Raw genomic sequence first — 24,455 nt, 5'->3', positions numbered from 1 at the left:
GCATGACAAAAAGCTGTAAACGTGTATTTCAGTCAGTAGATATATCTCCTAATACACACAGGGAGCAGGTCCATTGAATAAGAAGTTGTATTTTTACATCAACTCCTCACAGGAGAACCACACTTCAAACATTTTTTGTTGGTGAACCAAACAAAACCTTAATATTTTTCTAATGATGAAAACATGTTTTTTATTATTATACTCCAGTTATTTTCCTTAAACATTTTACAAAAATATTATCTCCGGGCGGACACCAAACTTGAAAAGTTCCATACCCTTTTTTTTTCTACTTCAGAAAACTTAGAGTAAGTGAAATCTTAGAGCATATCTGATTTAGTAGCAGAGTGCTAGGTAGGACTGGAAAGGAAACAGTTGGTGTTTTGTGGTTATGGGAACTAGAAAATGAGTAAGATCCAAGTGGTAGAGGCTGCTCTGGAAAATTACTATCCTTAATTTTTTCCTTTGGGGAAATGACACAGAGTAGGTGGTTTTCCTGGCATCTGTTTCTCAAAACTTTCTGCTTGAGTCAGTTTTCTTTCTTCCTTTTTTTTTTTCCTTTTCTTTTTTCTTGGAAGATCTGCAGGAGCAGAGATGACCAAAAAGTGGCACAGAGTTGCTCCATGCTGGGCGACAATGGAATTGGCAGGCTAGGCTTTTCAAACCTGTTACAGTGGCATTAAAACACCTTGTAAAACCAATGGAAATCCTCTAACAGACCCAGCGCTCAACTTCATGTATTTTAGTAACATCTTTCCATTAAAGAAATATGTATTTGAAATGTTTCATTAAAATTAATGGCAGATTGTATCAATCTGAGTTGGTGTTTAAACCAGAGGTCTGCAGCAGAATATCCAGTGTATTTCAGCTTTCTGGCCAGTTTGTTTATTGTGCACACAGCAGTTCTGCACACACATTAGCAAGTTTGTAAATAGAACTATTAAATAAAAAATACTATGTCAAAGATTTTCAAAAGCGACTAGTTAGTTTGCGTGTCCCAGTTGTTGGCTTCCCAACTGGGGACACCTTTCAGAAAGTGCTGAGCACATACCCTGTAAAGTGTCTTAAATTGAGTGGCCAAAGTCACAAGAAACGTGAAAATTTATTGCTTATGGGTAAAATATCCAAAAGTGCTTAAGTCTCAAAAGTGCTTAAGTCCATCTGCTTTTGGAGTGGTAGCCGTGTTAGTCTGTGTCAGCAAAAGGAACAAGGAACACTTGTGGCACCTTAGAGACTAACAAATTTATTTGAGCATAAGCTTTCGTGGACTAAAACCCACTTCATCAGATGCATGCAGTGGAAAATACAGTAGGAAGATACATCTGCTTTTACCTTTCCAACTGGTGAATCTAGCCACCAAATTTTAATTATCAGGGGACTGGAGCTGAGGGCATTCTCGGTATGTTTTAGAATAGAGGTGCTGTCATGTTTGGCAATCTGTGTAACCCAAACATTTTATTTTTAGTTTTCATATTAAAACTAAAATGTATTAATAACCATTCAGCAGAGTTTTTACTAATACATTAAATCCTCAAGGAGGGCAAAGAGTAACTAAATGTAAAAGCTAGAATTTTATATGTATTTAATCTTAACAAATAAGATAAGTAAATACTTTAATTGCTGTGTCTTTTTTTCTAGAAAGTGAATATGAATGATTTTTTTCTCTTTGCGTGATGGTGACAATCTACATGGGACATATTTTGGGGCAGAAGTACCACAGTCTTTCCCTAAATTCAGCGGCAAACTGTCTCAAAACACCATGATTATTCTTTTATATGTTTCACTAACATCATCTGTAGTTTTTATTTCTTCCTGAGGAAAATTCTTAACTGTATCCTCATTTATTACAGAAGAACACCTTACATGGTTAATTTTTTTTTTTTTTTTTTTAAGGGAGGCTAATTGAGGATAGTGAAACTCTAATGGATATTGGAGTTAGGCCTCATGGAACTATCCAAATTGAGATGTTCTCTCTTGATCCAGAACAGTACCCAATCAAAGCAATTAAATTGCAGCAGGACTACAACATGCCTGATGTCATAACTGTGAGAGTGCAAACAGGTCAATAATGTTTTTCAGATATGCATTAATATTAATATTTGTGTCAAATAGTAATCAGATTACTTACAGTATAGTATACAATTGTATCTAATGATTGTAATATCTGAACAGATTCTGACACATTCCAAGATGTAGCAGTAGAGATTGAAAGGCCTACCTATCGTAAACCATTTCTGGGTGGATTTAAGCATAGTGTAACAGGTGTGGAATTTCATAATGCAGGATCACAAACAGTACCCAAAAAACGACGTGACAAAAGAATTAAACTATTTTGCAGGGAGACACAGGTAATCTTTTAACAGTCTTTCATTTAGAACATTTTCTGCTAAGCAGAATAGAATATTGACATTGTTGCCAGAAATTAAGCTGATTGGAGAAATAATTGAGCATAAATTGGAAATAAATATCAAAATAAGCAGTTTAACTTAAACAACTAGTTAATAAGATTAACTTGCATGATTTTAAGTAGCTGACTTTTATTTTAATTGGAAAAATACAAAAATCCTCAGTATAGGTTTTTATAATGTCATATTTTAATATAAATTATATTTTTGTTCCAGACCGTTGTGGAGAAAAATAAGCGCCAACAGACTAGAAATACAACCTCCACACAGATGACTAAAATTGGCCTCTATGTGTCAAACATGACTGACAAGCTAATAGAACCAAGAACATATTTTACAGCAGAAGAATATCATAAACATAGACTTGATGCAGTAAGTTCTTATCCATTTATGTGTAAAGCAACACATTATAGATATGATGGGATAAGTGTTCAAAGAATATGTTTAAAGATGAATGGCAAAAATGCCTTTTAATCTTTAAATTTTGTTTTTATGATTGTCCGTGGGGTAGGGAAAAAGCATGTATCCGCTAATTTAGAGTGTTATCAGCATTGTATTTTAACAAAAGTGAGATCATCATTAGTTACTGCACATCTTAAGAAATTTGATTTGAAGACTTGGTGGTTTCTCTCAGAATGAGTGACATCCCAACTGGTATGTATATAAGTTTGTCTAAAAATGTTTTAATTTCCTCATAGGTTTCTCATAAAATTTCTTTAGTTAGGCAAATTGTAGGCATAAGTATACATGACTCCACAAGTTGATCCATGGAGGCACCATGGTCTAATAAGAAGGAGCACTGGACAAACACAGAACAAAAAGTCCCTGCCTTACAATCTATGTATAAGACAACAGAGTGATACAGACGCAGGGGGGAGTACAAGGAACAATGAGACAGTATTGATCAGTATAATAGGCAGTTGTTTCAGCATACCAGCGGCCTAATCCTTAGCAAGTTTTGTGTAGGCATCATGGCAAAGGAGAGTTTTGAGGAGGAATTTGAGATAAGATCATGAGGTAGCCATATTTTATAATCACAGGTCAGGCATACATTTGATAACTTGAAGCTAGATAGTCAGTGGTACACTTAGGCCCAATTGTGCTCTCACTGAAGTCAATAACAGAACTATCATCTACCTTGGTAGGAGTACAGTGAAGGTCATGATTTAGTTTTTGTACATTTTAAACAAAATTGTAATTTCTAACAAATTTCTCTTCTACTTAAAACAAAATTTCTGGCATTGTACTTTAAATGGATAATTATTCATCTGTTTTATACTCTATTTAGGTAATAGTAATACAGACATATTTCCGACGATGGCATGCCATAAATGTTGTACAGAAATTAAGAGAAGAAAAAAGGTTGCGGTTAGAATGGGAGGCACAAGAAGAGTTAAGGAAAAAAAGAGAGAAGGAAGAAAGATTGAGAAGGGAGCATGAGCGAAGATTGAATCCTAAAACAAAGGAAGACTTTGAACTACTTTACCATGCTTTAGAATGTAAGTTTTTCTTAGAGGCATTTTCAAATTGTCTCAGGCCTCAAATGTAGGTTTTGTTAAAAACAAACTTTTACAGAGTAATGTTTCCATTACTTTTTTTCAGTTTGCAATGGAAGTACTTTAAAAATGAAGTACTTTTAAAAGTAAATTACTATCTAGCAGTCAAATATTTTCTGTTTCATATTAGGAAATAATCAGGTTACCAAATACAGCTGATAATTGTTCTGTCTGATAGATTTACTGTTGTCTTCATCCATTTCTATTGCTGACTTCAGTTGGAGGAACTGGAATTTTTTTTGTTTGTTTGTTTGCTTGAAATGTAATAAGATTAACATAACTGTGATGCACTTAAATAGCTGAAAATAAATCCATACGAAATACAGATTTAATGTCCATAGTTCAGAATTTTAACCATCTAAACTGCCACAGAGGTTTGTAATATTTTAGCCAAAACTCAAAAGACAACATACACATGTCCTTAATCCCCTCTCATCCTCTGATGTCCTTTTAATCTTAATTTTCTTCTTCTCTCCTCTTTTATTTCCCTCTGACCATTTACTGAACTTGTTAGTGTCCTGCATGTGAGTCTTCTGAGTCTTATTGTGACGGGTTGGATCACAGAAACCCCTGTGGGACTGCCACCTAATGTGCCTAGATTACCTCTGAGCTTGTTTTCCCTGCCAGCTTGGGACTTCAGTGCCTTGCCTTGTTTGAGCCAGACATGCTTGCCTGCTGCAAACACAGATCCAAGTCTGAACCACGTCCCTCACAAGCTGCAGGCTTAACTGAAAACAGCTTAAGAAGTGCTCCTGTCTCCAGCACTCAGATACTCAACTCCCCGTGGGGTCCAAACCCTAAATAAATTATGCATTTACCCTGTATAAACTTTATACAGGCTAAACTCATAAATTGTTCACCCTCTATAACACTGATAGAGAGATATGCACAGCTGTTTCCCCCCTTCTCCCTCCCCTCCCCCCGCAGGTATTAATACATACTCTGGGTTAATTAATAAATAAAAAGTGATTTTATTAAATACAAAAAGTAGGATTTAAGTAATAACAGACAGAACAAAGTGAATTACCACGCAAAATAAAATAAAACACGCAAATCTGTGCCTAATACAGTAGGAAACTAAATGCAGGTAAATCTCACCCTCAGAGATGTTCCAATAAGCTTCTTTGACAGACTAGCCTTCTTCTAGTCTGGGTCCAGCAATCACTCACACCCCTGTAGTTAATGTCTTTTGTTTCAGTTTCTTTCAGGCATCTCCTTGGGGTGGAGAGGCTATCTCTTGAGCCAGCTGAAGACCAAATGAAGGGGTTTTCCCAGGAGCATATATAGTCTCTCTCGTGGGTGGAAACCCCTGTCTCCCCCTGTGTAGAATCCAGCTACAGAATGGAGTTTTGGAGTCACATGGGCAAGTCACATGTTCATGCATGACTCAGTTTTCTACAGGATGTTCCCAGGAAAGCTCAGATGTGGATTGGCATATATCAAGGTCCATTGTTAACCAAGTACTCCCAATTACTTGAATAACCCCTTCCCACTATGTTGACCAAATCTGCCCTAGGTGGTTTCTACAGCAAACACTTTAAATACAACAGATAGCCAACGCTCATAAATTCAGATATAAAAATGATACATGCATATGAATAGGATGAATACATGCAGAAGAACATAACCTTTGCAAAGATATGTTACATGGCATATCTAGCATAAAACATATTCCAGTTATGTCATATTTACACTCATAAGCATATTTCTATAAAGCATTATGGGGTGCAAGTCACACTTATCCCTCACTGAAATGAATCATGTCTTCTAGTATAGCAAGACCTTTATAACTTTCCCTTGCAATAACACGAAGGAGGTGCTGCAGAGGGATACCTGCTATAACAGCAACAGGAGAATGATCTGAACATACAAATATTACACAGAGAATATCAGAGCATACCTTTCTGAAGAAAAACAATATCTAAAAACTGGCCTTGTGCAAATGTTGTCATATAATCAAACTACAGGAATTCCTCTAAAATTTCTCATATTGAATAAGACTGTTGTGGTCTGTTGGTAGCCTCTGATAACATTACTTCTGTGGCTCAAGTGGTGATGGGGACAGCATTGTCTAGTGAACTGAATTCAAGATAGTGAGCTAAAAACTCCTGAGTTCTACTTGCATCTGTTCTGATTCTGCCAAACTTCAAGCATCTGAAAGGCTAAACTGCTGTTCAAGTGCTAAGTAGTATTGATGTTATTGGCCACAATTTTCAAAAGTGACTAGTGATTGTAGGTGTTTTTGGGCACCCAATATGAGACACCTTCAAGTGGCCTGATTTTCAGAGTGTGAGTGTGCAGCACTTTCTTAAATCAGGCTCCTGAAAGATGTGTGACAGGTTGGGTACCCAAAAATTGAGGACTCCAAAATAGCAAGTCATTTTGAAAAGCTTGGCCATTTACTGTTAGTGCTTATGTTTGGAATCTGGAGCCCCATAGCATTTATTTTAAAACCTGTTTCATAATTAACAATGTGACCCGGGCCACTTGGTTGTCTTTGAAGAGGCTTATTTGAGATAGAACCAGCAAAGATGGACTTGAAATCCTGAATTAGTCTTTCTATTTTTTTATTTGAAACTTGTGGTTATATAAGTGTTTCTTTTGTTTAGTTAAAATACCATCTGGTTCATAAATAAAATCCTGAGCTGTGCAAGTTGAGGAATGTAGTATCTAGGAAACACAAGAAGTTTGTGCCAGTACAAACAATGTAAAAGAAAATTTCATTACAGATGTTGGAAAAAAATCAGTCATTATATAAATTATTGACTGTTTGCTTTTGTTGTTTGTTTGTTTAACTAGGTGCTTCTCTGTACAGTGACCTGCAGTCACCTCATTATAACAGAGCTTAGTGATTCTAGGAACCACTTTTTTTTCCACCTGCAGCTAGAAGTACTTTCACATTCTTACAGTGTCAACAGACTATACAAACTAAATCACTGTGACAGTAATAGAAGGAGATTACTGGCCTCTAAAGATCTGTGAAGGGCATTGCCAGTGATCACAACAGGGGTGGTTTGTGACAGGGTCAGCCAGAACTGGCTAGAATTGTTGTCAGTCTCTTTTTTCTTTTTCTTTTTTTTTTAGCATGAATAGTAAACAAGCTCTAGTTTATATAATATATATAATATTTTAGTAAGGCAATTTTATTATTAAAATGTAAAATGGGTACATGGGAATAGTTAAAGACTGGAGATTTCTCAATACCTGTAAAGCAGTTACACTATAAGGTGCATTTTTAAACTGGTTGCCTGAATTCAATAAGTGAATCTAGACAATTCCAATAGCTGTATCTAAACACCTTTTAGTCTCTTAAACACAACCTTGCTTACTATATTTATTAGTTTTGTCTTTTAAATTCCTGCCTCCTTGTGTTATATGAAGCTTTGGGCTATGCAATGCTATTGTTGACTAAAATGATTGCTCTTAGAAGTACCTTGGGATACTGTGAATTTGTCAGGCAGCCTAGCATTAAAACTATAGCAAAAGGAGCCTTAAGGAAATGAGTTAAAATCTTCTAAAATGAAAAAGCATAAGGTGCTGGAGATAAGAAGTGAATAAACCTTTTCTTTGTGCAGCTTTTTCCTGGGATAGGGTATTATGTTAGATTTCCTGCCCTCCCCCCATTAAGTATACATTATATACTGTTTTCTTGACATGTATGCTTTGCTGTGTGACTGTTTTGGAATAATATTTTAAGAAAGGTTTTATGTATGCAGATAATTCTTTACTTTCCAAAAAAATAAAAAATCTCACAAAGAAAATTCCAGGTTGATTATATAATACATAAAGAAAAGTCACTATCTCATTTTAAAACATTTTGATATTGTTAGGAACAGAAATAAGTTCATAAGTGTATGTGCATGTATCTATCTATCTATCTATCAGCATTTATACACTGTGGTAATGGGCAGTACGAAACAAGCCAAGATAGATGTGTGTGTGCATATACACCTAGCATGGGACATACAAGACAATAAGAAGAGGTTCTATAAATATATTAGGAGCAACAAAAAGGCAAAGGAAAGTGTAGGCCCACTACTTAGCAGGAAAGGAGAGCTAATAATGGATAACATCAAGAAGTTTGAGGTTATTAATGCCTATTTTGCTTCAGCCTTCACTAAAAAGTTTAACTATGACCACATATTTAACACAATATTAACAACAAGGGGTAAGGAACACAAGCCAGAATAGGGAAAGAACAGGTTAAAGAATATTTAGGGCCTGATGAAATTAATCCTAAACTACTTTAAGGAACTATCTGAAGCAGTCTTGGAACCATTAGCAATTATCTTTGAGAACTCATGGAGAACAGTTGAGGTCCCAGAGAAGAGGAGAAGGGCAAACTTAGTATCTGTGTTTAAAAAGAGGAACAAAAAGGACCCAGGGAATATACACCAGCCTGCCTAACTTCAATATTGGGAAAGATACTGGAACAAATTATTAAACAATCAATTGGTAAGGACCTAGAGGATAATAGGGTTATAAGCAATAGCCATCCTGCATTTATCAAGAACAAATCATGCCAAAGCAACCTAATTTCCTTCTTTGACAGGGTTACTGGCTTAGTGGATGCAGGGAAACTGTAAACTTGATATATCTTAATTTTAGTAAGGCTTTTGGCACAGACACACATGACAGTATAAGGTTTAAACAAACAATTTAATACTGTACACAGCAATGATGACTGTGAAGCTTGGTTGAGGTGGTGAAGGCAGAGGGTGGGATATTTCTCAGGGAATGCCTTATTGCTAAATGATGAACTAGCACTCGGCTGAGCCCACAAGGGTTAACACATTGTTGTTAATGTAGCCTCACACTCTACAAGGCAGCACAAATGGAGGGAGGGGAGACAGCATGGCAGACAGAGACACACACCCTATGTGTGTGTGTGAGAGAGAGAGAGAGATGTGCATTGCCCCTTTAAGTACACTGACCCCACTCTAAGTACACTGCCTTTTTAAGTAAATCAGCAAGTTAAGACAGCAGCTGCTGCTAGTTGTGTTCCCCCCCGCCCCCGCCCCACTCTATGAAGATGGGGATAAGCGGGGGGCAGGAGCAGAGGGGAGGGGGACACCCTGACATTATCACCCCTCTCTTCCATCACCATCCCTGCACAGCAAGCAGGAGGCTCCCGGGAGCAGCTCCAAGGCAGAGGGCAGGAGCAGCACATGGCAGTGGGGGGGATGGACAGCTGAACTGCCGGCAATTGATAGCCTGCTGGGCGGCTGCCGCACAGGGAACTTAGGGGAGCGGGGAGCTGATAGGGGGGCTGCCAGTCCACCCTGGTTCCAAGCCCCCACCAGCTAGCTCCAACGGGCTGCTCTTTCTGCAAGCAGTGGACAAAGCAGGCGGCTGCCAAACAGTGTTAAAAGGGAGCATTGTGCAACTTTAAACAAGCATGTTCTCTAATTGATCAGCAATGTAACAAGGAAACAACGTTAACCGGGACGACTTTAAATGAGGAGTTACTTTACTTCGGAGGTCAGGGTTAGAATTCAACTCAACCTTGAAAAATTAGAGAAGTGGTCTGAAATCAACAAGATGGAATTCAGTAAATACAGGTGCAAAGTACTTCACTTAGGAAAGAAAACTCAAATGCGCAAATGCAAAATTGGGAATAATTGGATAGGTGGTAGTACTGCTGAAAAGGATCTGGGAGTTACAGTGGATCACAAATGGAATGTGAGTCAACAATGTGATGTAGTTGCAAAAAAGGCTAATATCATTCTGGGGTATATTAACAGCTGTGTTGTGTGAAAGACAGAAGAGGTAATTGTCCCACTTTACTTGGCACTGGTGAGGCTGGAGCAGGAGTGTTGTGTCCAGTTCTGGGTGCCACACTAGGAATAATGTGGACAAATTGGAGAGAGTTCATAGAAAACCAACAAAAATGATAAAACCTTTAGAAAACCTGACCTATGAGAAAAGGTTAAAAAAACCCAACAACCCTGAGCATCTTTAATCTTGAGAGAAGACGACTTGAGGGGGAATCTGATAACAATCTTCGTATATGTTAAAGGCTGTTATAAAGAGATTAAGGATTGATTGTTTTCCATGTCCACTGGGTTTAGGATACTTAATCTGCATCAAGGAAGATTTAGGTTAGATATTAGGAAAAACCTTATAATTATAAGGATAATTAAGCACTGGAATTAATTAAGGCTTTCAAGGGAGATTGAGGAATCCCCATCATTAGAGGTTTTTAAGAACAGGTTTGGCTGTCAGGGTTGATCTAACCTTACTTGGTCCTGCCTCAATGCCAAGCGCTGGACTAGATGCCCTCTCGAGGTCACATCCAGCCCAATATGTCTATGATTCTATGATCTATATATGTATGTAATAGTTATTTAAACAAGTTAGTACAGTTGCCTGGCTTGTATATTCAAGTGCTGCAGTTGCTCTAACGATTTTCTCCCTGGCTTTCCACTGTTAGTTTTTTTTTTTTTGATAATGTGGTTCTAGGAGTCAGAAGGCCAGATTCTCAGCTGTGTGATATGATTTACATACTGTAATTGCTTTTATCTCATGATTTTGGTGCACAATATCTATGTTCAGGGATCAAACTATTGGGGGGAGGGGAGAAGGAGGAAGTACTGGTATTTTACCTAGGTTTGCCCACAAATGGAACTCTGCTCACTATACAGTATATTCTGTAAATGTTCAAAACAGGATCATGAGTCCTCAGCTGAGCTCCATTGGTGGACTTCTTGGGCTTGGCTTCCTCTCAAAAGGATTCCAATAAATGCATGGACTCTGCTGGACTGTTTGGGCTTGATTCCACCTCACTGCGGATTTGATGTCCCTAGGTTCCTTGGGCTTGACTTTTTGATTGGACAGAAATGGTAGGACTCTAAGCATCAACCACTAAAGGTGCCAAAATGAGATATCACTTCTAGTAACTTGGGCAGATGTTCATAATATAAATTTTTTGATTTCTTACATGCTTTGATCAGCAATGAAAGAGTTAATATAGGTTTTTAAACTGTCATTGGATGTCTGAGTTAATACCTCATTGAAATGAACTGGAACTGTTCACACTTTTTAGAACTATTGTTTCAGGCTCTCTGCAAACTCAGGAGAATTCATTTTTTCAGTTACACTTGATTCATGTTTTGAAGATTTTCTTTACAACTGTAAGGCCTAGGGATCTTTTCTCAATAACATTTTAGATTGTCGAGCACAAGATGGCAGCTCTGGGGAGATGAATGTACATAGCATATCTATATCATAATTTGATCCATCTCTGTGCTGTCTAATTTGTATGAAAAATATGCATAACAAACTTAAAAATGTACAAGTCATTTGTTAGGAAACTGAAAGTTTGGCATTAAACATTGAAAAATAAATACATATTGACAGAATGTGAAAGCAAAAATGTCCAGCTGGTAAACTTTTAGAAGTTTTAAAATCCATTTTTTTTTAATGAATATAGCATGGAGGCAGGAGGAGATTGAGCGCATTAACAGCACTCTCGCTGGAGCAGAAAGAAAGGCAGCCCTCTGTGCACTTCTAGAACAAGAGACACAGCTGATTGCTTCCATTGGGAGACACAAACTAAATGCAGATGAAGAGAACCAGCAAAAAGCAGTACTGTTCTTTTTGGATAAGGTTGGTGACATAATTCAGTCTGAACATGAATGTACCCAAAGTTCAAAAACCTAATATCATTTACAAACCAGCAGACAAAAGTAAACCACTGTAATTAGCTTGACCAGTTATGCATAGTGCAGACGTTCACATGTTTGTCAGAGAATAGAATTGCCTCATTAGTTATAGTTTTTAGGTCTTTATTCATGTTGGTACAATTTAATGGACACTTCATTTTTCCCAAGCACAGAGTTCAAGCTGCCACTTACTTCATAACTTATCTAGTTATTTGAAAAGATATGAGAACAATGCATCATGTAACCTACCATCTGTGTTTCACTCTGGGCACAGCACAGCAAGGCACAGCAAGATATAAGTACATTATAATAATGACATTAACACTGAGTTGATTAATTTTGCCTTATAAGAATATTCTGCATGAAGGACCTAATTGTGCTCTCAGACTTTAGTGATACAAGGTCAGGCCCTAACAGAATGCATATCATTCTAGAGCTGTGTGACACAGTGTGTCAGGACAATGTGTGCTATTTTAGTTTTTGCACAGTACAGTATACGTTATTATCATGTAGGAACCCATACATGAAAAGTAGTTACTTTAAATGCATGATCTTTTTTTGAAACTTTTAAATAATTCTGCCAATTAATTTCTCTCTCCAAAATACCCAGTGTCACTAATCAAAACTAATGAATAAACACCTGATCCTGCCCTCTGATATGCTGTATGTGTATCTTGAAAAATCAGTTACTGCATTTTGTCAAAACATGCCTTAGGTACCTGTAAAATTTCATTTTGTTTGTTGGGTAGGGGTGTGGGGGTGTGTGTGTGCGTAAGCATAAGACAAAGAACAAAGGTTGCCAGGTGTCTGGTTTTCGGCCGGAAAGTCCAGTCAAAAAGGGACGTGCTGTAGTGCCCTGTTTTCAGAAAATAGAAAGTTGACAACCCTACAAAGAACTGGCCAAACCAATTTAAATGAAATGTTGGGTGGGGAGGGGAGCAAATAACAAAAATATATTTGGAGTGGGGCCCTGAATGGCAAATTTCAGCATCAAGCAAATTAAAATGACAAAGTTATAAATGCCTCAAAAACAAAGTTGATAGTGGAATTCAAAACTCCAAAGTAAACTATACACTTTTTTTCAAAAATGGCTATTGGATGCATTTATATTATACTGTATTATATAGAGATGTCTCCTTTTTCTCTTCACTTAAGTTCCCATCATGTTGGTTAACTAAATAAAAAACAAATTTCCTTCATATAAGATACTTGGTTCTGAGCTGTTCACAGCATCTGTAAGATTTCTTATAGTAACTAATAACTCTTTAAAAAGAAAAGGAGGACTTGTGGCACCTTAGAGACTAACAAATTTATTTGAGCATAAGCTTCCGTGAGCTACAGCTCACTTCATCGGATGCATTCAGTGGAAAATACAGTGGGGAGATTTATATACACAGAGAACATGAAACAATGGGTGTTACCACACACACTGTAAGGAGAGTGATCAGGTAAGGTGAGCTATTACCAGCAGGAGAGTGTGTGAGGGGGGACCTTTTGTAGTGATAATCAAGGTGGGCCATTTCCAGCAGTTGACAAGAATGTCTGAGGAACGGTGGTGGTGGGGGGGGGGAAATAAACATGGGGAAATAGTTTTAGTTTGTGTAATGATCCATCCACTCCCAGTCTTTATTCAAGCCTAAGTTAATTGTATCCAGTTTGCAAATTAATTCCAATTCAGCAGTCTCTTGTTGGGAGTCTGTTTTTGAAGGTTTTTTTTGAAGAATTGCCACTTTTAGGTCTGTAATCAAGTGACCAAAGAGATTGAAGTGTTCTCCGACTGGTTTTTGAATGTTATAATTCTTGATGTCTGATTTGTGTCCATTAACTCTTTTACGTAGAGACTGTCCAGTTTGACCAATGTACATGGCAGAGGGGCATTGCTGGCACATGATGGCATATATCACATTGGTAGATGTGCAGGTGAATGAGCCTCTGATATTGTGGCTGATGTGATTAGGCCCTATGATGGTGTCCCCTGAATAGATATGTGGACACAGTTGGCAACAGGCTTTGCTGCAAGGAGAGGTTCCTGGGTTAGTGGTTCTGTGTGTGGTGTGTGGTTGCTGGTGAATATTTACTTCAGGTTGTGGGGGCTGTCTGTAAGCAAGGACTGGCCTGTCTCCTAAGGTCTGTGAGAGTGATGGGTCGTCCTTCAGGATAGGTTGTAGATCCTTGATGATGCGTTGGAGAGGTTTTAGTTGGAGGCTGAAGGTGATGGCTAGTGGCGTTCTGTTATTTTCTTTGATGGGCCTGTGCTGTAGTAGGTAACTTCTGGGTACTCTTCTGGCTCTGTCAATCTATTTCTTCACTTCAGCAGGTGGGTATTGTAGTTGTAAGAACGCTTGATAGAGATCTTGTAGGTGTTTGTCTCTGTCTGAGGGGTTGGAGCAAATGCGGTTGTATCGTAGAGCTTGGCTGTAGACAATGGATCGTGTGGTGTGGTCTGGATGAAAGCTGGAGGCATGCAGGTAGGCATAGCGGTCAGTAGGTTTCCGGTATAGGGTGGTGTTTATGTGACCATCGCTTATTAGCACCATAGTGTCCAGGAAGTGGATCTCTTGTGTGGACTGGTCCAGGCTGAGGTTGATGGTGGGATGGAAATTGTTGAAATCATGGTGGAATTCCTCAAGGGCTTCTTTTCCATGGGTCCAGATGATGAAGATGTCATCAATGTAGCGCAAGTAGAGTAGGGGCATTAGGGGACAAGAGCTGAGGAAGTGTTGTTCCAAGTCAGCCATAAAAATGTTGGCTACTATGGGGCCATGCGGGTACCCATAGCACTGCCACTGATTTGAAGGTATAAATTGTCCCCAAATGTGAAGTAGTTACTCTTTGTACCCACAGATTACCTAGGAGTTTTGGCTCAGGAGAAGAATGACTTGTTAGCTGCTCTTCGCTCTAAACATTTTATTCAGCAGGATCCAGACATAGCAGTGATTCCCAATGCAGCACAGGCTGCAGCTGCCAGACATTCCTGCCTCTTAGTTGGAAGAAAGGATTTACTTATGGTTCAATACACAGGACAGAAAGTAAGGAGACCTTGGGTGACATCTTGGCCTCATTGAACTCGGTGTCAAAACTCTCACTGACTTTAGTGGGGGCAGGATTTCATCCCTGGATTTTATTCCTGTCTGACTTTAGGAAGGTAACTTAACCATTCTGTGCCTCAGTTTTCTCATTTATAAAATGGGGATACTTACCTAACAGAGACGACATAAAGGTACGTTAATGTTAAAGCTCAGCATGAAGCTCTTAGAAATCTTCATTACTCTTAGCTAGGAGATGTAGTAATATTCTGTTCCTTTCTACAAATGGATCAGAAAAGCTTAAACAGCTGTGAAGGATTGAGAAGTACTAAGGTAGTAGTGTGACAACCATAATACTGCATGAAGTTGGCAGACACTCTTCATGTTTTTCTGACCCTGTCAATTTGGGATGAGTGGAGAAGAGATTCTTTGGGATGACCTCAACCATGTTATGGGAACAGGAGAGAATGTTTGAGCCAAGTGAAGACCTTTTGAAACTTAGCAGAGGTTACCTAATGAGTGGATGTGGTAAGGAGAGAAAATGTGAAAAGGGAGAGAAGGATGTTTAGTAGAATTTCAACAAATGAAGAGATGAGAGGAAGGAACAAAAAGATATCTAAAATGTATAATAAACCATACTGATAGAAGATATAGACAGGAAAGAGAAAAATAATATGAAAAGTGACACAGAATCAGAGAATAAGTGAAAGAAAATAAATGGAAAACCTAAAAAATTATTAAACATGACAAAAAAATTAGTTTGTTGGAAACCTACTTACGGGGAACACTGATACAAGGATATAAAAGCGGGGAAAGTACAACAAAGAAATCAAGGAGAGAGAGAAATATCATTAATCTTAATTTTTTTAATACAACATTTGCTGCTAAAGTTTTGGGGTAAATTTTATCTTACAATTGTTTTTTGTGGCTTCTAGATACTTTATGTAAATTTACATAATATGGTGTTTGTGGTATCTAACACTATCAGAGAGATTCATTTGGCATTTTGTTATATGTAAAGCTTATTGAAAAGATAAAAATAAAGAATTTGTTGGGAGACATACAGATTTTTGATCAGCTAGCCATGGTCTGCAAATGTAACATCATAAAATTCTCCTTGGTTTTGTTGCTTGCATTATCAGAAACAATGTACTTGTACTTTTACTTAACTAGAGGAATTCTTACATTATTTTTAAGACCAAGCTGAAAGTGAGTCCAAGTGCAATAAATCTAAAGATTTCATTAAATGGTAGATGGGACATTAGATAGGGAAGGCTCTTAGTTACTACAGAGAATTCTTTCCCAGGCATCTGGCTGGTGGGTCTCACCCATGTGTTCAGGGGCTAACTGATCTCCATATTTGGGGTCAGGAAGGAATTTCCCCCCGTAGGTAAGACTGGGAGAGACCCTGGTTGTTCTTTGTTTTCCTTTGCAGCCTGGGGCATAGATCACTTGCTGGTTTGAACTAAAGTAGATGGTGGATTCTCTGTAACTTGATTTAAATCAAGATTTGAAGAGTTCAGTAAAAGACAGGGCCTTAGTGCCATTTTCCATCACCAACTCTAGATTTTGAGAACTCCATTTTCCTGGGTAGAAGCCTTCTTACATATGAAGAAATGCATGTATAATTGCATGGCTGCTTTTACACACTTATGTACTTTGGTTGCACACACAGCTGTGTGGGGAAAAAGGGAAGTCAGGCTCTTAATTATCTGGATGTGAGACCAGTTGCTGGTTTACTTATGTAAGTGCTTGCATTTTTGTGCCTGTGCTTCCATGATCCATGTGTTGATAATGAGGGCCTTTGAATCAGAAAGCCAGATTCTCAGAGTAACTCTGCATACTTTGTCTTCAGCAGACATATGCTGGTTTACATTAGCTGAAAATCTGGCCCAGAGTTTGTCGTCATAGTTTTTATCGACTGTAAGACTTTAAAGATGGTGAAGACCTAATCTTCTCCTTAAGTAGAAATAGGGTTGCCAACTTTCTAATTGAACAAAACCGAACACCCTTGCCACACCCCCTGCCCTGCCCATTCCCTGAGGCCTTGCCCCGTCCTGCCCCTTCTTCGAGGCCCTGCCCCCACTCATTCCATCACCCCTCCCTCCATCACTCGCTCTCCCCCACCCTCACTCACTTTCACCAGGCTGTTGCAGGAGGTTGGGGTGCAGGAGGGGGTGAGGACTCCACCTGGGGGTGCAGACTCTGAGCTGGGGCCAAGGGATTCGGAGTGCAGGGGTGCAGGAGGGGGACTCCGGGCTGGGGCCAATGGGTTCAGAGTATGGGGGGGGCTTAGAGCTGGGGCAAGGGGATGGGGTGCAGGCTCTGGGAGGGAGTTTGGTTGCAGGAGGGCACTCAGGCCTGGAGCCAAGTGGTTCGGACTGCGGAGGTGTAGGAGGGGACTCCAGGCTGGGGCCAATGGGTTCAGAGTGCAGCGGAGGCTCAGAGCTGGGGCAAGGGGTGATGGGGTGCTGGAGGGGGTGCGGGCTCTAGGAGGGAGTTTGTGTGCGGGATGGGGCTCAGGGCTGGGCCGGGGGTTGGGGTGCGGGAGAGGGTTCAGGATACAGACTCTAGCTGGGCAGCACTAACCTCAGGTGGCCCCCAGAAGTGGCCAGCAAGGGACCGTACTCAAAAGAAATAGTAATATGCTGAGTTAATTTACCCACTTGCAGATGTTACTAGCCTCCTACAAAACAGAAGTATTTCAATATAACTTTCAAATGTTTGAATTTTAGTTGCAGTTTATCATCTTTGATTGAAAACAAAGCATAGCAATATTGTATGAAGCAAATACTTCATGCTATTTAATGTCTTTTTTTTTTTGCTGAACATAGAATTCTGTTGAGTACTCAAGTTAACATTTATGAGCTAAAGCAAGAGAACTGCTCAGCTGATACTGATTAGATAATATATTTAACCTTCCTCATTATGAACATCCATTCTGAAATGTTGATGGGAATTAGTAGGTGGGTCTATAACTCTGCTACATTGATGTATGCTATAGGCTCAACCAATATTGCTCTTTTTCAAGAGTACAAAAATCAGGATACTTGCTAAGTAAAATCATGGAATTGGTATCAAAAGCATGAGTTTTTACCCTTTCAGTCTCCTCTCTGAGCATTAATACTGCTAAAAAATGAGTGATCTATATTACTTCTGCTTTTTAATGTTAGGTCTATTTAGTGCTCAGACAGTGGCTCTCTAATGAAATATTACACTGCTTCTTCCCCAGCAGAGTTTACAGCCAACTTGGAACATAGGCTTTCAATCTAAACCCATTATATTCTCCCCCTTGTAGACCCCTCTTTTTTTAAGTGTAAGAAGATTGTTCCCAAATATCATCTTCTGTATTTTAATTTCAACCTGTACACTCAGGAGCTCCATAGTTAACTCAGGAGAGCAAAGAAAAAAGCTGTTCCTTCAGAGTACCCTGATTTGTGGCGAGGAGTGGGGTGCTGAGGTCAGCAAATGCATTTTATTACCCATTACCTGTTTGTTCCTTTCTTCCTCTTCCCCCCAGATGGTTATGTTTCTGGAGCATCTTTATGTGTGATTGAGTTTATGAATAATTTTTTGTTTTAATTTCTATATTGAGAGTCTGTGGCAAAGTCTTCTTTGGCTTTTGATGTTTTAAGTGAAGAATTAGTGAGTTTTCCCCCACTTTTGTTTTATTTTTTGTGGTTTTTCTTTTGTTTGGAATGTTTGGGGGTATGAGTTTTCTTCATCGTTATTTCCCTTGTGATGTATATACATCTATCAGGCACTGAGGTAATGAGAGTGAGAATTCCTGCCTTTTGTGTTTTTAGTGTTGGGGTAGATGAAAGGTGGTTCCTTGTGGGGAAAATGACATTGGTGAGGGAGTTAGCAGGTGATTCTCAAGGATGGCAAAAGTTTCCTGGTTTTAGGTTTCTTTAGCAAATAACTTTGACTCACATTGTGAAGAATTCATGTGGCCAGAGTGAAACAGGTAGCATAGGCTCTTCCTGCATGAGTTTTTGAATGGATAATGTTAGATCTGTTTTGAATAACTTCACTTTACTTCTTGATCGTTGTGTGGAGAGTTATCTAGACATTGGTGTGGATCACTAAAATCTGGTTGGATGATGATGATGCAGAGATCCAGTTTGGCATGGCTGGTTCCAGGTGGATATTGAATGCTTCACCTACCTCATGGTGAGTGAAAGGGAGGTGCAGTATAACTGTAGAAATACATGAGATAAACCGGTATCTGCAGTAGGTTATTTGAACATCTGGCCATCTCTTATCTTCTCCTATGGCCATGATGCAAGACAAAAGTTGATGGTTTTGCTGGTGTGTGGGCCACATCATATTTAATAGGGAATTTCATGACCGAGTTATCTGATCTTGTGTCAACACTGATATTGGTGTCCTCACAGATATTGTTCAGATCAGCCAAAGCACAGGATTTCCTGGAAGAATAATTCCTTGAGTTTATTTAAGGTGTGTCTATGCTGTACACTAAGCTTGGGCTTTGATTCAGGTTTGAGCCCCAACCCCTCTTCCATCCACATACAAATCGGTCTGACTCGTGCCAGCAAGCATTCAAGTCCTAGGACCCTGGTAGGGGGGTGGGTCAGACCCCCACTTCTGCTATGACTTGCATCTAAGCCCTGTCATTTTGCAGTGTGGACACAGGTCAAGCTACAGACTCAAAGGTCTTTGTAGCGCAATATGGATGCGCTAGCACAACTGTGAGACCCCCGGGTCCAGCAATTGTAAACCTAGGTTTGCAATGCAGTGTGGACACTCAAACATGGGCTTGGAAACACTGAGTTCCCAAGCCCAGGTACCACAGACCTGGGCTGAGTGTGTGGTGTAGATGTTTCTTTAGGGGGATGAAGAGAGTGCCCACAGAATGGCTACACCGAAAAATGGTTTTACTCCAGGTACTCATGTTGTTGATAAGATGATCCCCGGACAAGGGGTTAGAATATCCTTGTTTTGCTAATCATACAAAACTGGATATCTCTTGACCCAGGGACCCTGCAGCTTTAGTTTCTGCTCTGGGAGAATGCTTGATATTACCAGCTGGATGCTTCTCCTCCTTAGACTGGGAATACCAGTCTGCTGTTTTGTAGAAACGCTTGCTCTTTTGTGTCCTCACTTGTTGAGGGAATTCCTTGAGAGGAAGTGACTGAGGTTTAGAATGTTGGCATCCCTGTTGATTGTGCTCTTTTTGTGGAAAGCCATGTGTTTGATATGATACAGAAATGCTGCTTTCTTTAATTTCAGAATTTGTGCAGGTTACATACAGTATTTATGTCACGATAACCAAAGTGTCCTGGTGAAGAGCTCTGTGTAAGCACAAAAACTTGTCCCTCTCGCCAACAGAAGTTGGTCCAGTAAAAGTTATTACTTCACCCACATTGTCTCAGTGATAACCTAACAACAGTAATAATTGCCCTTGCGAACACTGGGCTTGATTATTTTAATTCCTTCTTTGTTGGGCTGTCACTTGGGCTTCTCCATCATTTTTGCTTATTCCCAATTCAGTAGCACCATTAACTACAGTGTTTATATGATACTGCTATGTGGGGTTTTTTTACATTTGTCTGCCTCTCACGGACTAGGCCTGACTGCATTATAGGCCTGGTACTTGAACCTTGTACGGACATGTAACTGCAGTCGCATCCCACTTGCCATTTAAAGATCACGCCATCATATTTGAAGTCTACAGGCAATTGCACTTTCGCTGCAATAGTCTTGTGGTGTGAAACTTGCTCCCCTGCAAAATATTTCTCATTTCATCCCTTCCTGCTTCTAAATTTTAATTGTTTTGGTGCTTTTAATGTATTTTTAGAATGACTTCTCTTGGCCCTCTATTACCTTCCCTTCCAAATCCTTTCTTTCTCTTTTTAAATTGGACTTCCTCATTTGTTGTATGTGTATGTGTTTTAAAAGGGTAATATCTTACAGCAATAGAAATCATAATATAGCTATGAGAGTGCTTCAGGGAGGAGCTATATGACTATTGTTATTTACTGCTGCCAGGGCCGGCTCTAGGCACCAGCAAAACAAGCAGGTGCTTGAGGCGGCACATTTCTAGGGGTGGCATTCCGGTGCCAGCCATGCCGCCCCTAGAAATGTGCCCCCGCCGCCCCAGCTCGCCTCCGCTCCGCCTCCGCCTGCTCCCCTGAGTGCGCTGCCGCCGCTCCGTTTCTTCCCCCATCCCTCCCAGATTTGCAGCGTGCGAAACAGCTGTTTCACGCGGCAAGCCTGGGAGGGAGGGAGGAGAAGCCGAGTGGCAGCGCACTGGGGGAGGCGGCGGTGGTGGAGCGGAGGTGAGCTGGAGCGGGGAGCGGTTCCACTCCCCCCCCCGTTACTTCCTACGCTCCCCCCACCCTCGCTCACCTCCACTCCACCTGCTCCCCTGAATGCGCTGCCTCTCCCTCGCCTGAGAGGGAGGGGGAGAAGCGGAGCGGCAGTGTGTTCAGGGGAGCAGGCAGAGCGGAGGTGAGATAGGGCGAGGGGTTGCGGGGGGGGAGCTTCAGGAAGCAATGGGGGGGAAATGCAGCACGCCTGGGGGAGGAGGCGGGGCCGGGGTTTTGGGGAAGGGGTTGGGAAGGGGCGGAGTTGGGGGGCCGGGGTGGGGAGACAAAAAAACAGGGGTGGCCAAAAATTTTTTTGCTTGGGGCGGCAAAAATCCTAGAACTGGCCCTGACTCTTGCTCATGGTGTTCATAGTTTTCATGCTTTGTACTGTTTCTCAACTGCCTTTTCTGTGCCCATTCTATGTTGTCTCCCTTTTCTTTTCTTCTGTTCTCTCTCTTCATGCTTGTGTTCTTGTATTGCTCTCCTCTGATGCTCTGCTTTGCTTTTATGTGCTGGCAGCAGAGTGCAATTACAGTAGTCCTGTTCCCTGAAGCAATTCAGATAACAGGATTATTGCAAATTCCACATTGCTGCCAGCAAACTAAAAGGCAGGAGAGAGCTGTAAAAAAATGCGGAAGTTTTAAATTTCTTGCATCAATTGTGAGTACATGAAAATAAGCCTGAAATCAGAGAGCTTGAGATTCTTTCTCAAGCATTGACAATCTTGCTTTTCATACTGATGACATTACTATTTCTTCAAAGAGGAGCTGCATGTTACATTTAGGTGCATCATTTCATTTTTATAGTACCACTTTACAATATCATCAGAAATTCCAAAATGACAGATTATACCAAGATTTTCATACTTTCTAACCCTGCTGTTGTAGATTTGGTGACCCAATTTTAGAGACCTTCTGCACTGTATAAAACTGCTAGATCACTTAAGTGTTTTGCAAAAAGAAAAGGAGTACTTGTGGCACCTTAGAGACTAACAAATTTATTTGAGCATAAGCTTTCGTGAGCTACAGCTCACTTCATCGGATGCATTTTGTAAATTTGTCTCAACTAGCTGTAATCAGCATGTCCTAAAGAGAACCTTGCACTTTAATTCTTCCTGACACAACAAGTCTCAAACTAGGATAGCCAAAGGTCAAGTTTTTAATTGGCGGGGGAGGCCAAAAATTGAATTCATATACCCACTGGAAAATCATATCAGAAGAATTTAACTGTCTTAGTGTAAAGTTAGAGAACTGACTACTTTGTTGGCATTGGACTCTAATGATGCAGGCTAATGTAACCCTTACAACATTTTTAAAGGATTTGTCTTACTATGCATGCATGCATGACAAAACAAAAGTAATAAACTTCTGTCTTGGTAGAGTAAAAATTGCTTGTTTCCAGTTTTGCAAGAGTTTACCAGCTCTAATTCAGAGATTTAGGATTTCATTATAGGGTCTGTCCTGTTTCCTTTCAGATTTCTTAATCCATTTTGGCTCCAGACCATCAGTTCCAGTTAGCAGTACTTCATTTAATTATAGCCCTACACAGTACCTCATTTAATTATAGTTCCATACCTAGTGATGATATAGTTAAGAATTGGTCAAATTTGCAATTGTAAAGTCCTATTTTCAATTTTTTCTGCTTTTTTGTGCCTACATAACTTGAAAATTAAACTGTTTCTTAAAATAAAGCTTTGCAGGCTCTTAGTTCCTAATATGCACTATTCACATTTGTTATATGGCCCCTATTGCCATAATATCAGAGCACCTTACAAATGTCATGAATTTATCCTCCTAGCACCCCTGTGCAGTAGGCAGTAAGAAGTGTTTACTGGTTTACCCATTTAAAATGCTGTCTAAACACTAATTAAATCATAGAACCCTGTTCTACAGATAGGAAAGTATTAATATCCTTATTTAACAGAGAGAGAAACTGAGTCACAGAGAGGCTAAGTGATTTGCTCAACACTTCACAGCAGTTAGTGGTAGAGCTGGGATTAAAGCTCACAGGTTCGTAACTTTCACTGTGATGATGAACCCCCAAACCACATACAAATTCATTTTTCCTCATGTTCCTCATGTCATTGTGACTTGTATTGCATGGCATCAGGACTACCCCTCTCCCAAACACTGCCCCTCCAATGAGCCAATTGTTTCCCCCCAAAAAACACATTCATACAAGTACTGTTCCCCTTCTTCCACTGGGCCATGCAAGTCCATAATGTGAGCACACAACACATCCCTTAGTTCTGCTGCCCAGGTACAACCAGCTCCCACAGTGGTAGCTGCATTTTCTGGCTGAGGGTACCAGTTCAGCATCCCCTTGCTGTCATAGGTCCATTCAGGGGGAAATGGCAAACCTCTGGCTTCACAAAGGCTGTGAAGAGCACTGCAAGCCAGAGTAATTTGGACAGCATTGTGGCATTCCCCAGGGTACAATCTGTACTGTTGAACAACTGTGTGCCCTTAATTATCTAGCCTAGGGTGCCTTTTACACTGCTTTGCTGTCAGAACATCCACTACTGGCCTGCTTACAGCCTTTAGCATGTAAAACACAGTTAAATACAAACACTCTGACCAGTCACTCATGAATTACATACAGGGTGACACCCACATGTTCTTAGCCCCAGTCTTGACACCAGAAATGTGAATCTTGTACTGCACAGTACCCTCCTGGACAATACAAACTCATGGTAAATCTGTCATTTCAGCAAAGGAAAATGATATATGCACCAGCCTTGTTATCACAGATGGAGTTTCCCACACACTCTAATCCAAACTCAGTGGTTAAGATAAAGCAATAAGATAAGTATACCTACAGAAAGATAGATTTTAAGTGATTACAAGTGATAATGCTTAAAAATCAGGGTTGGTTACTAAAGAAAATAAAAGAGTAATACAGAAACTAATATCTAACTTAACAAGCTAAGTGAATTTAGAAGCAAAGGTTTTGTCTCATCATACACTGTTATAAATTTCACAGCCTGCATCTCCTTTCAGCCTGGGACCACTTCCTCCTTATTTCAGTTGTTTGAGAATCATTGATGTCATGAGCAGAGATATGGGAGGAGGAGAGGTGAGGTGGAGGCCATTGTCTCTCATTCTTATACCCTCTCTCCTCTTTGAGGATTACCCCCCACTGAGGTGCAGACAAACAGTGTCTTGTTATCTGAGGTTTGAACGGTCTCTGAGATTAAATGTAAATTTCTTGTTTACACCTTTCCAGTGCTGAAGAATGGCTGCTTAAGCCGATGATTGCTCTTTAACACCTGGCTGTGGTGCCAGTTAGTCTTTGTCTCTGAAAAACTGGTTTGGACCTGCTTGTCTGGCCCTTGGAGCATGTTAACAATGATATACGTAGAATATTATAACTTCCTATACAATGTTGATATGCACATTTTACAAGGACAATAAAACTCAGCAGATTATGACTTTTCAAATGATACTTCACAAGACATACTTTGTACAAAATTTAT

At 39.8% G+C, this 24,455-nt stretch overlaps 1 protein-coding gene across 3 annotated transcripts in view; it reads left to right on the top strand.

Annotated features, from left to right (window-relative positions):
• The window catches only part of IQUB (IQ motif and ubiquitin domain containing), a 54,465-nt gene that overhangs the window by 5,959 nt on the left and 24,051 nt on the right, over positions 1-24,455 (top strand). For all 3 annotated transcript variants that reach the window (XM_074942345.1, XM_074942344.1, XM_074942346.1), the window contains exons 4-8: positions 1,891-2,058; positions 2,170-2,345; positions 2,619-2,774; positions 3,691-3,901; positions 11,391-11,566. In XM_074942345.1, the coding sequence (XP_074798446.1) occupies positions 1,891-2,058; positions 2,170-2,345; positions 2,619-2,774; positions 3,691-3,901; positions 11,391-11,566 (887 nt within the window). The remainder of the gene's footprint in view (positions 1-1,890; positions 2,059-2,169; positions 2,346-2,618; positions 2,775-3,690; positions 3,902-11,390; positions 11,567-24,455) is intronic.

Source organism: Natator depressus, chromosome 1 (genome assembly GCF_965152275.1).
Source record: "Natator depressus isolate rNatDep1 chromosome 1, rNatDep2.hap1, whole genome shotgun sequence".
NCBI classification, from domain to species: Eukaryota; Metazoa; Chordata; order Testudines; family Cheloniidae; genus Natator; species Natator depressus.
This window is presented reverse-complemented; position numbering and strand designations above follow the sequence as displayed.